This window comes from Oryx dammah, unplaced genomic scaffold (genome assembly GCF_014754425.2).
Source record: "Oryx dammah isolate SB20612 unplaced genomic scaffold, SCBI_Odam_1.1 HiC_scaffold_3, whole genome shotgun sequence".
Taxonomy (NCBI): Eukaryota; Metazoa; Chordata; class Mammalia; order Artiodactyla; family Bovidae; genus Oryx; species Oryx dammah.
The window spans coordinates 60,417,289-60,434,651 of NW_024070187.1; the positions used below are offsets into that span (position 1 = coordinate 60,417,289).

At 37.1% G+C, this 17,363-nt stretch overlaps 1 protein-coding gene across 1 annotated transcript in view; it reads left to right on the top strand.

The window, feature by feature from the left end:
- Positions 1 to 16,978, top strand: part of SLC30A9 (solute carrier family 30 member 9) — a 79,947-nt gene extending 62,969 nt beyond the window's left edge. Inside the window, exons 16-18 of the mRNA XM_040238110.1 lie at positions 5,357 to 5,486; positions 7,025 to 7,138; positions 13,903 to 16,978. Coding sequence (XP_040094044.1) covers positions 5,357 to 5,486; positions 7,025 to 7,138; positions 13,903 to 13,947 — 289 coding nt within the window. The 3' untranslated portion in view covers positions 13,948 to 16,978. The remainder of the gene's footprint in view (positions 1 to 5,356; positions 5,487 to 7,024; positions 7,139 to 13,902) is intronic.
- Positions 16,979 to 17,363: the final 385 nt, after the last annotated feature.

The window sequence follows — 17,363 nt, forward strand, 5'->3', positions numbered from 1 at the left end:
ATATCAGACCACCTGACCTGCCTCTTGAGAAACCTGTATGCAGGTCAGGAAGCAACAGTTAGAACTGGACATGGAACAACAGACTGGTTCCAAATAGGAAAAGGAGTACATCAAGGCTGTATATTGTCACCCTGCTTATTTAACTTATATGCAGAGTACATCATGAGAAACGCTGGACTGGATGAAGCACAAGCTGGAATCAAGATTGCCAGAAGAAATATCAGTAATCTCAGATATGCAGATGACACCACTCATGGCAGAAAGTGAAGAAGAACTAAAGAGCCTCTTGATGTAAGTGAAAGAGGAGAGTGAAAAAGTTGGCTTAAAGCTCAACATCCAGAAAACGAAGATCATGGCATCTGGTCCCATCACTTCATGGCAAATAGATGGAGAAACAGTGGCTGATATTTTTCTGGGCTCCAAAATCACTGCAGATGGTGATTGCAGCCATGAAATTAAAAGACACTTACTCCTTGGAAGGAAAGTTATGACCAACCTAGACAGCATATTCAAAAGCAGAGACGTTACTTTGCCAACAAAGGTCTGTCTAGTCAAAGCCATGGTTTTTCCAGGAGTCATGTATGGATGTGAGAGTTGGACTATAAAGAAAGCTGAGCGCCAAAGAATTGATGCTTTTGAACTGTGGTGTTGGAGAAGACTCTTGAGAGTCCCTTGGACTGCAAGGAGATCCAACCAGTCCATTTTAAAGGAAATCAGTCCTCGGTGTTCATTGGAGGGCCTGATATTGAAGCTGAAACTCCAATTTTGTGGCCACCTGATGTGAAGAGCTGACTCATTTGAAAAGACCCTCATGCTGGGAAAGATTTGAGGAAAGGAGGAGAAGGGGACAGCAGATGATGAGATGGTTGGATGGCATCACCTACATAATGGACATGTATTTGGGTGGATTCCAGGAGTTGGTGATGGACAGGGAGGCCTGGCGTGCTGCAGTTCATGGGGTCACAAAGAGTTGGACACGACCGAGTGACTGAACTGAACTGAAATAGTGAAGATCAGTAGATTAAATTGTTGGAAAAATAAATGTTAGTATTTCAGAAAGTTTATATGGTAAAAAAGCAGTGTATTAGTTATCTTTTATTGCTCTGTGACAAATTACCCTACAACTTTGTGATTTAATACACCATTGCCTCATAGCTTCTGTGGATCAGGAATCTGAGCACAGTTTACCTGGGTCTCTACTCTAGGGTTTCTCACATATTGCAGTTAAGGTGTTGACTGAGACTTGTCATCTCCTGGGGAAGGATCAGCTTCTTAACTTACTCCCACAGTTATTAACAGAATTTAGTTCCCTTGCCATGTGGAACTCTCTAACATGGCAGTTTGCTTAATTAAAGTATGCAGATAGAGAAGACAATAGATATTGAGTGTGGACAAGATAAAAGTCACAGATCAGTCATCTGATCTTGAAATGACACCTCATCATCTTGCCATATTGTTTTGGCTAGGAGCAAATCACCAGGGGTAGCCTGCATTGAAATAGACAGGGTTATACAAGAGCCTGACCACAGGCAGAGAGGATCGCTGGAACCATGATAGACATTGCCTATCACAGTTTTCTATTTGCAGTTAAGATATATAAATTAACTAAGAATATAAGGGAAAAGTATATCAGAATATTTTTGCTAACTGCCGTTTAATTTTAGGAACGTCATGAGTATTTAAATCGTTTGTTAAGACTGAGTTAGATATGCTTTTCTAAAATGAATAAATTGTATAGCCTCTTACAAATCTGGACAAGTTCTGTTTCAATTTAGACATATATAACTTTATAAATATTCAGCCGTTAATTCTTATTTTCATCTATATGTCTTTATTCATATGGATGAAGAATTTTAGACTCCGTGGTAACTTGCTTAAGATCTCTCACACAGATGTTTTAAGAGTTCTTGGTGCCTCATTTAGGCTTGTTTTCCCAGTAGAAAATCTCAATGTCCTTAGAATTCAGAGGGTTTTTAATTTTCTTATGTATCCTGTAAACAAAAGATTTTATAGTGATTACCATAGAAAAAAGGAATTTATCAATAGTGTTCTAGGGAAGATTGATGCCTAGCATTAGGGCAAGAAGGATAAAAATCAGTTATGCTTGAGCATCTGCTTCCTTTTCTGGAAGGCAGAATGATATAATGGAAAGGCCACTAGGTTTGGATATCTAAAGGTCTGGGGTGAGGCCTGGCCCTGCTGTTGACTAGATAAATTACCTTAGACAGGTCTCATAACCCTCTGGGACTCTTTTATCTAGAAATTAAACATGCCACCTTAATCTACTTTATGAATGTCATTGATTAAATGCCTACTGTGTAATTGGTATCATATTAAACATTTTATATATCTTGGTTCATTATTTCCCACATCCATCCCATTCAGTACAGTTCAGTCGCTCAGTTGGGTCTGACTTTGCGACTCCATAAACCGCAGCACGCCAGGCCTCCCTGTCCATCACCAATTCTCAGAGTTTACCCAAACTCATGTCCATTGAGTCAGTGATGCCATCCAACCATCTCATCCTCTGTTGTCCCCTTCTCCTCCTGCCCCCAATCTTTCCCAGAATCAGGGTCTTTTCAAATGAGTCAGCTCTTCACATCAGGTGGCCACAAAATTGGAGGTTCAGCTTCAACATCAGTCCTTCCAGTGAACACCCAGGACTGATCTCCTTTAGGATGGACTGGATGGATCTCCTTGCAGTCCAAGGGACTCTCAAGAGTCTTCTCCAACACCACAGTTCAAAAGCGTCAATTCCTCGGCTCTCAGCTTTCTTTTATAGTCCAACTCTCACATCCATACATGACTCCTGGAAAAACCATGGCTTTGACTAGACAGACCTTTGTTGGCAAAGTAACGTCTCTGCTTTTGAATATGCTGTCTAGGTTGGTCATAACTTTCCTTCCAAGGAGTAAGCATCTTTGAATTTCATGGCTGCAATCACCATCTGCAGTGATTTTGGAGCCCCCAAAAATAAAGTCTGACACTGTTTCCACTGTTTCTCCATCTATTTCCCATAAAGTGATGAGACCGGATGCCATGATCTTAGTTTTCTGAATGCTGAGCTTTAAGCCAGCTTTTTCACTCTCCTCTTTCACTTACATCAAGAGGCTCTTTAGTTCTTCTTCACTTTCTGCCATAAGGGTGGTGTCATCTACATATCTGAGGTTATTAATATTTCTGCTGGCAATCTTGATTCCAGCTTGTGCTTCCTCCAGTCCAACGTTTCTCATGATGTATTCTGCATATAAGTTAAATAAGCAGGGTGACAATATACAGCCTTGACGTACTCCTTTTCCTATTTGGAACCAGTCTGTTGTTCCATGTCCAGTTCTAACTGTTGCTTCCTGACCTGCATACAAGTTTCTCAAGAGGTAGGTCAGGTGGTTTGATATTCCCATCTCTTTCAGAATTTTCCACAGTTTATTGTGATCCACACAGTCAAAGGCTTTGGCATAGTCAATAAAGCAGAAATAGATGTTTTTCTGGAACTCTCTTGCTTTTTTGATAATCCAGTAGATGTTGGCAATTTGATCTCTGGTTCCTCTGCCTTTTCTAAAACCAGCTTGAACATCAGGAAGTTCATGGTTCACGTATTGCTGAAGCCTGGCTTGGAGAATTTTGAGCATTACTTTACTAGCATGTGAGATGAGTACAATTGTGTGGTAGTTTGAGCATTCTTTGGCATTGCCTTTCTTTGGGATTGGAATGAAAACTAACCTTTTCCAGTCCTACAGCCACTGCTGAGTTTTCCAAATTTGCTGACATATTGAGTGCAGCACTTTCACAGCATCATCTTTTAGGATTTGAAATAGCTCAACTGGAATTCCATCACCTCCACTAGCTTTGTTCGTAGTGATGCTTCCTAAGGCCCACTTGACTTCACAGTCCAGGATGTCTGGCTCTAGGTGAGTGATCACATCATCAGTTCTTCTATGTATTCTTGCCACCTCTTCTTAATATCTTAATATCTTCTGCTTCTGTTAAGTCCCTTCCATTTCTGTCCTTTATTGAGCCCATCTTTGCATAAAATGTTCCCTTGGTATCTCTAATTTTCTTGAAGAGATCTCTAGTCTTTCCCATTCTATTGTTTTCCTCTATTTCTTTGCATTGATTGCTGAGGAAGGCTTTCTTCTCTCTCCTTGCTATTGGAACTCTGCATGAAACAGGTATATCGTTCCTTTCCTCCTTTGCTTTTCTCTTCTCTTCTTTCCACAGCTATTTGTAAGGACTCCTTAGACAGCCATTTTGCTTTTTTGCGTTTCTTTACCATGTGGGTGGTCTTGATCCCTGTCTCCTGTACAATGTCACGAACCTCCATCCATAGTTCATCAGGCACTCTATCAGATCTAGTCCATTGAATCTATTTCTCATTTCCACTGTATAATCATAAGGGATTTGATTTAGGTCATACCTGAATGGTCTAGTGTTTTTCCCCACTTTCTTCAATTTAAGTGAGTTCATCAATAAGGAGTTCATGATCTGAGCCACAGTCAGCTCCTGGTCTTGTTTTTCCTGACTGTATAGAGCTTCTCCATCTTTGGCTGCAAAGAATATTATCAATCTGATTTCAGTGATGGCCATCTGGTGATGTCCATGTGTAGTCTTCCCTTGTGTTGTTGGAAGAGGGTGTTTGCTATGACCAGTGGGTTCTCCTGGCAAAACTCTATAATCCGTCCTGTTGCTGCTGCTGCTAAGTCGCTTCAGTCGTGTCCGACTCTGTGCGACCCCGTAGACGGCGGCCCACCAGGCTCCCCCTGTCCCCGGGATTCTCCAGGCAAGAACACTGGAGTGGGTACCATTTCCTTCTCCAATGCATGAAAGTGAAAAGTGAAAGTGAAGTCGCTCAGTCGTATCCGACTAGTAGCGACCCAGGGACTGCAGCCTACCAGGCTCCTCTGTCCATGGGATTCTCCAGGCAAGAGTACTGGAGTGGGGTGCCATTGCCTTCTCCGAATCCGTCCTGTTAGGTAGTTATTATTAACCTCATTCTAATACAGTACTCTGAGCATCTTGTGAAAAAGAAGCTATTGAAAAAAAGATTATGAGATAAAATGACAGTATTGTAAGAAGCAATTTAGAGTTGATTTTTTAATCCACAAACTATGTAATTAATGTATATAAAAATCACCATAAAATAGTAGTGTTTGCACTTTTGTATGGCATTATAACAACAACAAAAAAAAAGCTAAATGAGCAAGTTTTTGGCAAATGGTAGGTGGTGCTTAATGGTGAACACTCTGGAAGCCATCTTAGCCCATTTTCATACTGCTGGGAAAAAATTAAAATTCTAGACTTTTGCCACTATAATGTGTATGTATGTATATAAATTTGTATGCATTGTTTTTAATTGCAGGGCAATTCATGATGTTAAAGCCACAGACCTGGGATTAGGGAAAGTGAGATTTAAGGCAGAAGTGGATTTCGATGGACGAGTTGTTACAAGATCGTATTTGGAAAAACAAGATTTTGACCAGATGCTACAAGTAAGTTTATGCATTTTTTGGGTTTTTTTCCTTATATAGTCAAGGGTTGAAGAATTACTTCCTGAGTAAATAAAATAAAAGTTTTTCTTTGTAAGTCTTAAAGTCACTTCAGGTTTCAGCTTCTTAGGGCTCTAAAAATTTGGCAAAGACCTTTTTGTTTAGTGTAAGAGTAATTCAAAGGAGACAGCATAAAAGGTAATTTATTATTAAAGTGCTTGTTAGTGCCAGACATTTTATATATGCTATTTTATTTACTCTCAACAACCTGTGAGGTGAAGAAATAATATTTTCATTTTTGTTTTATTTATTTATTTTTGATCATTTTTATTTGTTTAGTTTTGGCTGTAGTGGGTCTTCATTGCTCTGTGGGCTTTCCTCTAGTTGCAGCATCAAGGTCTGCCCTCTAGTTGTGGTGCGCGGGCTTCTCATTGTGGTGGCTTCTCTTATGGAGCACGGGTTCTAAGGTCTGTGGTCTTTGGCTGTTGGAGCACGTGGGTCAGTAATTGCAGCTCCTGGGCTCCAAAGTGAAGTGAAGTCGCTCAGTCGTGTCTGACTCCTTGTGACCCCATGAATCGCAGGATGCCAGGCCTCCCTGTCCATCACCAACTCCCGGAGTTCACTCAGATTCACGTCCATTGAGTCAGTGATGCCATCCAGCCATCTCATCTTCTGTCTTCCCCTTAGATATTGGCAAATTGTTCTCCAAAGTATGTCAGTTTAACTTCCATCATCAATTTAGCAAAGTTTCTATTGCTTCACATTTTCTGTTGACTGTATTGACAGAGTTTTAAAAATTTTGTCATTATGATAGATATAAAATAGTATCCTGTTGACTTAGTTGATATTTCTGTGAGAGTAGTAAGGATAATCAGCATAGAAATTTATTGACCATTGGAATTTCCTCTAGTTACTTCATTGTTCATTTACTTTCTCTTATTTTGACAGATTTGTATATGTTTTATTTTTAATATGCTGAGTACTAATCCTTCCTTGGTTACGTATATGCAGCTAACTTCCTAGTTTGTAATTTATCATTCCACTTTATTGTTTTACAGAAGATTTAATGCAGTTTTTAATTTTATGTCAAATTTGAAATGCTTTTTATTATCTTGATTGAGAAACCCTTCTGTATCCCATTATCATAAAATATTCTTTTCTTCTAAAAAGTTTGTGGTTTGCTTTTATACCTATGGTTTTTAGTCCACTTGGAATTATTTGTTTATTAGTCTAAGGTAGGGATTTAGGTTTTTTTTCCTATTAAAAAATAATTTTCTCAGCACTACTTACTGATTTGTCCATTCTTTTCTCACTGGTTTTGCAGTGTTACCTCTGTGGAGCATTGTACTCAATTTTTCTGAAATTGATTTTCTTTTTTTTTTTTTAGAAATAGGTGGTCCATTGCTTATGGCTTGAAAGGTTTCCATGTTTCATAAAACTCAATGGTATTTGTTATAATTTTTTTAAAGAAATCGTCAATGTATGACTATGATTTTTTTTAAGAATTTATTTTGTTTTTATGTTATCGTTTTCTTTTATAGGAAATTCAAGAAGTGAAGACTCCTGAAGAACTAGAGACCTTTATGCTTAAACATGGAGAAAATATTATTGATACTTTAGGAGCTGAAGTAGATAGACTTGAGAAGGAACTGAAAGTAAGATATATTTATAATAATAATATGCTAACAGTGTTACGTATTGTTTGAATATTTATCTGTGTCAGGCACTTTGCTAATTGCATTACTTGTGTGCTTTTATCTTCTCAGTAACCTCATAATGTATCGGTAGTTATGGTCAACAAAATGACCAGGTTAGAGAAGTTAGATAATATACTCAAGGAAACAGGGGACTTGGGATTTGAACCTTTATTATTTAGTTTAAGATTCAGTATTTTTAACCCCTGTTCTATACTGATTGCTTAGTTTCTAAAATAGTCAGAGGTTTGTCTTTAAGTAAGAAGTGGTCTCTAATATTTTTAGAGAAAGGTAAAGGGGAAACTTTAGATTCTGTTCAAAAGTTTAAAAAAGTGACTTTAAATATGTACATCTTTCTTTAATCTGACATTAATTTATATTTTCTGTTTGTTTCTGTTCAGTTGGATAGCATTAGAAGCTATCTTTTTTTTTATACTAAAATATTACATAACCAGACTGCCTTTAAAAATACGTCTGTGTTCTGAAATTGTCATTTGTTGACATTTGAGTTCTAATCGTTTGCAGTGACGAAAACTTGTAAATGATTTTTAACATCTATAGTTTGTTGAAGACAGTGAATTTTCTTTAGTTGATGTTGATCAATATTTAGTATTGTTAAAAATTGATGAGAAACGACAAATTGAAGGGAAACATTTTTATCACTATTTTACTATCTTTTAGAATCTACGTATGTAATCAGATTAACAGAAGCATGTCAAAAAAAGATGATTTTGTTAATGTATTTGTTTTAATTTTGATGATTTTGTTATTGTTAATATAGTTCATGAGCTTTATCAGGCATGATTTTCAGAACTTCTAGATGAGTAACTGTCACATATTGTGATATTAGGATCTTCTGTCTTAAATATTATTGAGGACTTGAGCTTTTTTGGCAGGTTATATTTATTGATACTTACCAAATTATAAATTACAATTGAGAAATTTAAGAATATTTATTCATATAAAAAGCTAAATTGTTATATTCTCTTTTAATATTATATCAAAACCTGGCAATTGGTAACCTCTTAAAGCTTAGTTGTGATGGAAAATATGAAACCATTCAATGAACTTTTCATACAATGTTTGAAGTTAAAGGGCACAGTCCACAAGACCATCTTCATTTGTGACACCAGTTGCAAAGTTCAAGGAGTTTCTACGACTATCCTCAGGTTTGATAATTCACTAGGAGGACTCACAGAACTCACTGAATGGTTTGTTACAGTGAAAGGATACAGATTAAAGCTAGCCAAAGGAAGAGGTGTATAGAGCAGAGTTCTGAACCTGGAGTTTCACTGTCCTCTCCCCATGGAGTCATGGACAGTGTTACATTCATGATAATGATGTGTGACAATTTGCATGGAGTGCTGCCAACCAGAGAAGCTCAGCTGAGCTTTGGTATCCAGGAGTTTTTTCGGGGCTCTGTAGTTGACTGCTTGAGTAGCCGATCTCTCATCTCCAGCCCTTGTAAGGAAGAGCTGACACCTTTAGTCTCCACCCCTTTCTGGAGATACAGCAGCCACCATGTGGCCAAAGATAAACAAAAACATAATTATTAGGCAGGATTTCCAAGGGCCTGAAGATTACCTCCCACTAGCCAAGAGCAACTGTCAGACCTCTCTTTGGGTACAATAAGTTCTCTCCTATACACTATTATATTAAAATCTTTAGCTTATCTTTGTTCTCTCTCTGATGGCATCTGTTAACCCATGCATGATTCTTTAGCATTATGAATTGGTCATTTGGAAGATACTGTCTCATTGAATTTATGCACATCATTCAAATGTTGATACATTTCTAAATATTGGGAAGCTGTCAGACTCATCATGGTGGATATGAGTTTTTCAGCATCCTAATTTTGACCTGAAAGCTTGCATTTTATTATTAGCAACAAAATACTATTAGTTGTTTTTCTTGCAGTAGACTTATTTTGTTTATTTCCTAAGAGGGTGCCTACCAAATAACCAGATTTTAACAACCATGGTTTGTTAGTTATTCTTTCAAGTAAAAATGGTGTTCAGATAAAAAGCATCTGATTGAGCTCATAATTCAAGTACTCATGGGGGTTCCTTTCCTTGTGACATCAGACTTCGGTGTGGAACTAGAGGGCTTTATACATACTTCCCATATTGTCACAGAACATTTTTTAAAAATTGTATGCAAGGATTTCAGTTTAATGATTTTTAACATCTGTAGTTTGCTGAAGACAGTGAATTTTCTTTAGTTGATGTTGATCAATATTTAGTATTGTTAAAAATTGATGAGAAATGACAAATTGAAGGGAAACATTTTTATCACTATTTTACTATCTTTTAGAATCTATGTATGTAATCAGATTAACAGAAGCACTTCAAAAAATGATTTTGTTAATGTATTTGTTTTAATTTTGATGATTTTGTTAATGTTAATATTATAGTTCATGAGCTTTATCAGGCATGATTTTCAGAACTTCTAGATGAGTAACTGTCACATATTGTGATATTAGGATTCTACTGTCTTAAATATTATTGAGTTCACAAAGAGTTGGATGCAACTGACCATTCATGTGATTTAATTAGAAGCCATTAAATCATTAATTATAGTCTTTTCAGCCAAAGATGGAGAAGGTCTATACAGTCAGCAGAAACAAGACCAGGAGCTGACTGTGGCTCAGATCATGAACTCCTTATTGCCAAATTCAGACTTAAATTGACAAAAGTAGGGAAAAGCACTAGACCATTCAGGTATGACCTAAATAAAATCCCTTACAGTGGAAGTGACAAATAGATTCAAGGGATTAGATCTGATAGACAGAGTGCCTGAAGAACTATGGATGGAGGTTCATGACATTGTGCAGGAGGCAGTGATCAAGACCATCCCCAAGAAAAAGAAATGCAAGAAGGCAAAATGGTTGTTTGAGAAGGCTTTCCAAATAGCTGAGAAAAGAAGAGACGCTAAAGGCAAAGCAGAAAAGGAAAGATATACCCATCTGAATGCAGAGTTCCAAAGAATAGCAAGGAGAGATAAGAAAGCCTTCCTCAGCGATCAGTGCAAAAAGTAGAGGGAAACAATAGAATGGGAAAGACTAGAGATCTCTTCAAGAAAATTAGAGATACCAAGGGAATGTTTCATGCAAAGATGGGCACAATAAAGGACAGAAATGGTGTGGACCTAAGAGAAGCAGAAGATATTAAGAAGAGGTGGCAAGAATACACAGAAGAACTATACAAAAAAGATCTTTATGACCCAGATAATCAGGATGGTGTGATCACTCACCTAGAGCCAGACATCCTGGAATGTAAAGTTAAGTGGGCCTTAGGAAGTATCACTATGAACAAAGCTAGTGGAATGGAATTCCAGTTGAGCTATTTCAAACCCTCAAAGATGATGCTGTGAAAGTGCTGCACTCAATATGTCAGCAAATTTGGAAGACTCAGCAGTGGCTGTAGGACTGGAAAAGGTTAGTTTTCATTCCAATCCCAAAGAAAGGCAATGCCAAAGAATGCTCAAACTACTGCACGATTGCACTCATCTCACACGCCAACAAACTAATGCTCAAAATTTTCCAAGCCAGACTTCAACAGTACGTGAACGATGAACTTCCAGATGTTCAAGCTGGATTTAGAAAAGGCAGAGGAACCAGAGATCAAATTGCCAACATCCATTGGATCATCAAAAAAGCAAGAGAGTTCCAGAAAAACATCATCTTCTGCTTTATTGACTACACTAAAGCCTTTGACTGTGTGGATCACAACAAATTGTGGAAAATTCTGAAACAGATAGGAATACCAGACCATCTGACCTGCCTACTTAGAAATCTGTATGCAGGTCAGGAAGCAACAGTTAGAACTGGACATGGATCAACAGACTGGTTCCAAATCAGGAAAAGAGTATGTCAAGGCTGTATATTATTACGCTGCTTATTTAACTTATATGCAGAGTACATCATGCAAAATGCAGGACTGGATGAAGCACAAGCTGGTATCAAGATTGCCAGGAGAAATACCTATAACCTCAGATATGCAGATGGCACCACCCTTATGGCAGAAAGTGAAGAACTAAAGAGCCTCTTGATGAAAGTGAAAGAGGAGAGTGAAAAAGTTGGCTTGAAACTCAACATTCGGAAAACTAAGATCATGGCATCTGGTCCCATCACTTCATGGCAAATAGATGGGGAAATTGTGAAGACTTTATTTTTCTGGGCTCCAAAATCACTGCAGATGGTGATTGCAGCCATGAAATTAAAAGACCCTTGCTCCTTGGAGGAAAAACTATGACCAACCTAGACAGCATATTAAAAACTAGAGACATTACGTTGCCAACTAAGGTCCATGTAGTCACAGCTCTGGTTTTTCCAGTAATCATGTATGAATGTGAAAGTTGGACTATAGAGAAAGCTGAGCAGCAAAGAATTGATGCTTTTGAACTATGGTATTGGAGAAGACTCTTGAGAGTCCCTTGGAATGCAAGGATTTCAAACCATTCAATCCTGAAGGAAATTAGTCCTTAATATTCTTTGGAAGGACTGATGCTGAAGCTGAAACTCTAATACTTTGGCTACCTGACGCAGAGAACTCATTTGAAAAGGCCCTGATGTGGGAAAGATTGAGGGGAGGAGGAGAAGGGGACAGCAGAGGATAAGATGGATTGGGTGGCATCACCAGCTCAATGAACATGAGTTTCAGCAAGCTCCAGGAGTTGGTGATGAACAAGGAAGCCTGGCATGCTGCAGTCCATGGAGTCTCAAAGAGTTGGACACTCTGAGCGACTGAACCGAACTGAAATCATTAATAGACTGAGTTATCTCATGTTTTTGAGTTATATAAGTCTCTCAAACCAAGAAGCCACATTTTGCCTACACTTTTAGGTGAAAATATCCCTGACTAATGTGGTTGTGGTGGTTTAGTTCCTTAAATTGTGTCCAACTCTTGCCAACCCATGGACTGTAGCCTCCTAGGCTCCTTTGTCCATGGGATTCTCCAGGCAAGAATACTGGAGTGGGTTGCCATTTCCTTCTCCAGGGGATCTTCCTGACCCAGAAACCAAACCCAGGTCTTCTGCAGTGCAGGCAGATTCTTTACAGACTGAGCTATGAGGGAAGCATAGCTAAGGTGGTCATCACTTCAGTTGCTCAGTCGTGTCCGACTCTTTGCGACACCATGGACAGCAGCATGCCAGGCCTCCCTGTCCATCACCAACTCTTGGAGTCTACTCAAACTCATGTCCATTGAGTTGGTGGTGCCATCCGACCATTTCATCCTCTGTCGTCCCTTATCCTCCTGCAGGAGGAGAGGAGGAGAAGGTGGTCGTAAGGTACAATTAATCTCAAGTCAAAGGAAAGTTCTTGTGTTATGTATCATATCTATAGTGGGAAAATCCTCCCAAATCTTACCTTGCTCTGTAGTAGCATAACGTTACAATGTCTGCTTATTTAATGTGTGTTTCCTCACTAAAGATAAGTTCTTTCAGGTCAAGCGCTGTTTGTCTCTTGTTCATTGTTGTATGCTTCAGTGCTTGCTACAGTCTAGGCCTATAATAATTTTTGTTGTTGAAATTTCTTTAGATTTTTCTACAGTCTGACTTCTGCTTATCTTTAAGCCAGCCTTATCACTAACCTTCCCTTTTTGCAGTTTCTGTGCTGATCATAGCATAGAGTCAGCGGGCTCTCTGACTTAGCTCGTGTTGTTTCTTCTGTCTAGACCCTTTTCCTCATCTGTCTGGAAAATTCACTGTATTCAAACCTAGGTTAGATATTACATCCTCAGTGAATTCCTTCTGGATCTCATGAATGAAAGTAATAGATCTCATGTTATTGTAATCAGAATCATTATTTAGTACATGAAAATAGGAGCTTTGGGGTCTGGAGTCAGGCCTGGAATCTGTCTTGTCTCCATCACTTACTAGCTGTGTGACTTTGGATGGTTAGTTAATTTCTTTAACCTTCAGTTTTCCCATATGTAAAATGGAAATAATTGGGTTATTATAATAGTTTTAAAGTGCATACTATTCCATGACGCCTCTTGCACAGTGTTTGACACAAGAGTAACTGCTCATTAAATGTTAACTGATTATTATTATTAGTTATAATGCTTTAACTCATAAAGGTTATTCATATACTTGCCTCTGACTAAACTTAAGTCCCTCAGAGTCAGAAGCAGAGTCTTATTTAATAACCATAGCTCTACTTTCTAGAACAGTCTTAGATCAAGACTATATGGACTATTACTGGAATATGTAAAATAAGTTAATATCAGCTTAATTCTGATTATTATTGTTCTGCAGTGATTTTCACCACAAATGAGAGTATTTGTCCTGCTTTGCAATACTTTGCATGGACTAGATTCTTAATTCATTATTGTGTTAATGAACATATGGGCAAAACTCAGGGAAGCTGGCCTACTTCCTGTTACTGTTTGCAGTATGTAACTGGTCATTGTCTGTTGATCTTGTGTTTTCCCTACGTAAATACTTCTGTTGATACTATGCTACAGCGAAATCGTTTGACCAGATGTTTTCATTGGCTTTAGGGAGCAAAAGAAATAAAAAGAGCGACTCTCCTGGCAGTCCAGTGTTTCAGACTCTGAGCTTCCAGTGCTGGAGGCACATGGGAAATGATCCCTGGTTGGGGAACTAAGATCCCACGTGCCATATGGTGCATCTAAGTAAATAAAATTGATAAAAAGGAATAAAGGAAATAGAAGATTGTCTTTTGCTATTAATAACGTAACGGTGATTTTTTTTCCTTCCAGAAACGAAATCCTGAAGTTCGACATGTAGATTTAGAGATATTATAAACTTGATGGGATGAATCACCTTGGAACCAAGTTTGCGAAGACTACTTTCCCACCCTGAGGAAGTCATTGCCATTCAGAAGCCGTTTATTTGAAGATGGAGGAAGTATTTATATGAAAAGGGCAATTCAACAGTCCATAGAACTAAAACAGCTTCTTCTAAGAGACATATTACAAGTTGAATCAATTTGGAAATCATGTTTTTATGTTTCAATGGGAAACGTTTTAGTTACTTAAATTGTTCATAATTTCTTATTTTAGCCTGTCAGTGTGTATTGTACCTGCAATCATGCTTCCTTCCTTCACATGGGTAAAAATAAGCAGCATCCAGAAGATTATGATTTTTTATTTTGTTGCCAGTAAAGATTTCACTCCATCAAAACCTGTCAATCTTGAACATTCTGGCTAAATCTTGTATTCTGGTTTTTAAAACAGTCACTCCGTTTTCAAAGTCTGTCTTTCCTTATAGAATGTAGAAATTATTTCGACATAGCTTGTATTTTTGCCCTGAGCACTGAGAGGAACACTGTCCTAATAACTTAGTTATCCATAAATGTTCATTCCAGTAGGACTTTGTTACTAAATTGAAGGAAGATAACTTCGGTACACTCTTATAGGTCATGCTAGTTGCCATTTTGTAAAATTCTTTTCTCTCCTTTGTTTTATCTCCTTACTTAGTTTAATTTTTCTAATGGTAGGAAGTATAACTCTAGATGTTTCCATGGGCCAGTGTGATGACTGGTTTCTAGTGTTTGTTTTTGACTGGCTCCAGTGCTGCCGTGTGCATTTACTAGGAGATAATGCATTTATAAGCATTTTGACATTCTATAAAGTGGACTAGAAATATTTATAATTTTACAGACACCGCAGCGTTTTATTTTTAATTTATTTTAAAAGAGGCACTACTTATGTAAATCTGAACTATGTGATATTTCTTGCTTTCAGAGATAGAGACGTAAACCTCTGATACAGAAACTTGTGACCATGACTTTATTTAATGTCATAGTCAATAGTATGATAGGAGTTTCTTGCAGTTACAAATGGGCATTTAGCATAAAGTATGATTATAAGTTATGTAAGTAGCTTTCTAATGATCATAAAGTATCAAGGTGAAAAAACATGCAGTTCAGTAATTAAAAACTTAGTGCAAAACTACAGCTGTGTCTCTCCATTCATCAAACCAGTTCACATGTACTTTAAATTGTTCAGGTACCGATGAGCATTGTCCATGCAAGAGTGATGGCTGGATGAATACTCTCTTTGTTGGATAAGGGAGTGTTTAAGGACCTAGGTCAGTGTCTATAAACTTATTTAAATTGAAGTTTATCAATTATAGCAAATTGTAATGCCAGAAACAAAAAATAAACATTTGATTAAAGGGTTTGTAGTGGTAATTTTTTGACCCAGAACTGTCATTTAATGGAAAATTGTGAAGATCTAGTTTGCTGTACATTTTTTAACCATTACAAAGCATTTTGCATGCTGTACATTTTAAGTGAAATAACATTCCAGTTTTATTTTTTAAGATATAAAACTCTTTTATACATATACCTGTATACACCCACAATTTGTTCTTAATGGTTTCAAATTCTTCACCCTTTTTAAGAAACTTTTCTTACCCGTCATAATTCACTCTGTATTTTCTATGTCTTCCTCCCTCCCCTTTCCTACCTGCCATTTTGTTATCCATGTCAGTGCCATATGGAAAGGTACCAAATTATATCCAATTTCCTCCTAGTGAAATTACTCTGAAAAATATCACATAGCTAGACAAGAATATTAACTTATTTAAAAAAATCTCAAGTTGATGTGCAATAGTTATTCCAAATGGTAGATTTTGTTTAAAGGACTCCCTGAAAGAAGCCAACTCCTGATACTTCTTTCACTTTTCTAATCTGATCTTGACTGAATTAATACCTAATTGAAGGTTATGTTTCTGTCCTTTCTTCCTGGTCTTGTCCTGCCCTGATACTTTAAAGTTTAAGTGAAATTTGACATAAAGAAGTACAGCCTTTCTAGGAATTTAAGGTATAACAACACTGGTCTTTGTTTTCTTTTAAATGAGAGTCAAATTTGAATTTTGAAATCAGTGAATTTGATCCTCTTTCTTTAAAAATAAGATAATATCTAATGTTGGACAGAGAAGAGGGTCAGTTAAGGCCATTACTTCTCTTTGTATTAAGCTGAAATCTGGAAACTAGCAAAGGTGAAGTATACTTATTTTCAGTCCTGGCTGTAAGTAACAGGCCCCAGCCTAGGGAAGGTGGCATGTCTCTCAGACCACAGCAGAGGATGAAGAGTAGCGATCTATTTTTAAGTGGACTATGTTAGTGGCCAGTAATATTCAGTTCCAAAGAGGGAGATTCCTGAACATATACTTAGGAAACTGTAAGATAGAATCAGATTGGAAAACCTTCAAGTTTTTTAAAAAATAAATTTATATCTGCATACATCCTCCTACACACCAAATAACCCAGAACAACAAAATGGCATTAGATTTGAATTTTGGGTATATGACTTCAGTGTGTTACCTTAATTATCCTGTACTTTGGGTAATGCTTTTTGGTAAAATTATACCATCTAGAGGAAATGGCTTAAGTTTTAAATCTGATAACTTTTTGAGAATGCTGGAAACTACAGAAGATTGCACAGGCATTTGGAATTTATACTATTTTTCTTAGATTGCATTTGTCAAGCTTTAGCATTTCTTTTAAATGTGATGACCCCCAATTTGCCAAACTGTCAGAAGTCAGTGAAGCAAAGAATTGAAGGTAAAATGTTGATTCAGAGATTGTCCCCCCTAAATCCCTCATCTTTGTCTCTGAAATGGAACTTTGGAAAGCATTTATGTAGAAGATTGGTCTGGCAGCCTTTATATTTGCATTTAAGTTTACTAGCATCTCTAGACTTGGTCTTATGGAAAAGAAAATTTTTGTTTCTATTACATTGTATTTCATCTGTCTGATCTCTGTGGCAGGTTAGATTTCCCTGGTCCCTCAGGATGCATTCTTCCTTAATAAATGTATGTAAATAAGAATGTTTTACTTCTTAGTTTGGGATTTCCCCCCCATGAGTAAATGTTTGTTAAATCTTCTTTACCTCATGTGCTAACCTTAAATATCATGCCTTTGTTTCCAAACAATTTATTATTTCTTGAGCATGGTTGTTAATTTGTGGGTATCCTCAGTTTTACAAAACTAAGATATAAAAACCCTTAATTGTTTTATAATCCATTTACACTATAAAGAGAACTATTATTAATATACTCTTAGGATATCATATGCTTGGTAAAGTGAAAATTTAAAAATTTATATTCCTTAGTGACACATACCGTACTGTATCACTACATTTTGACAAAGTAAGATTATTGGAACATGTTAGTTGGTTTATGTCTTTTGAGATATACCCATATAGTATAT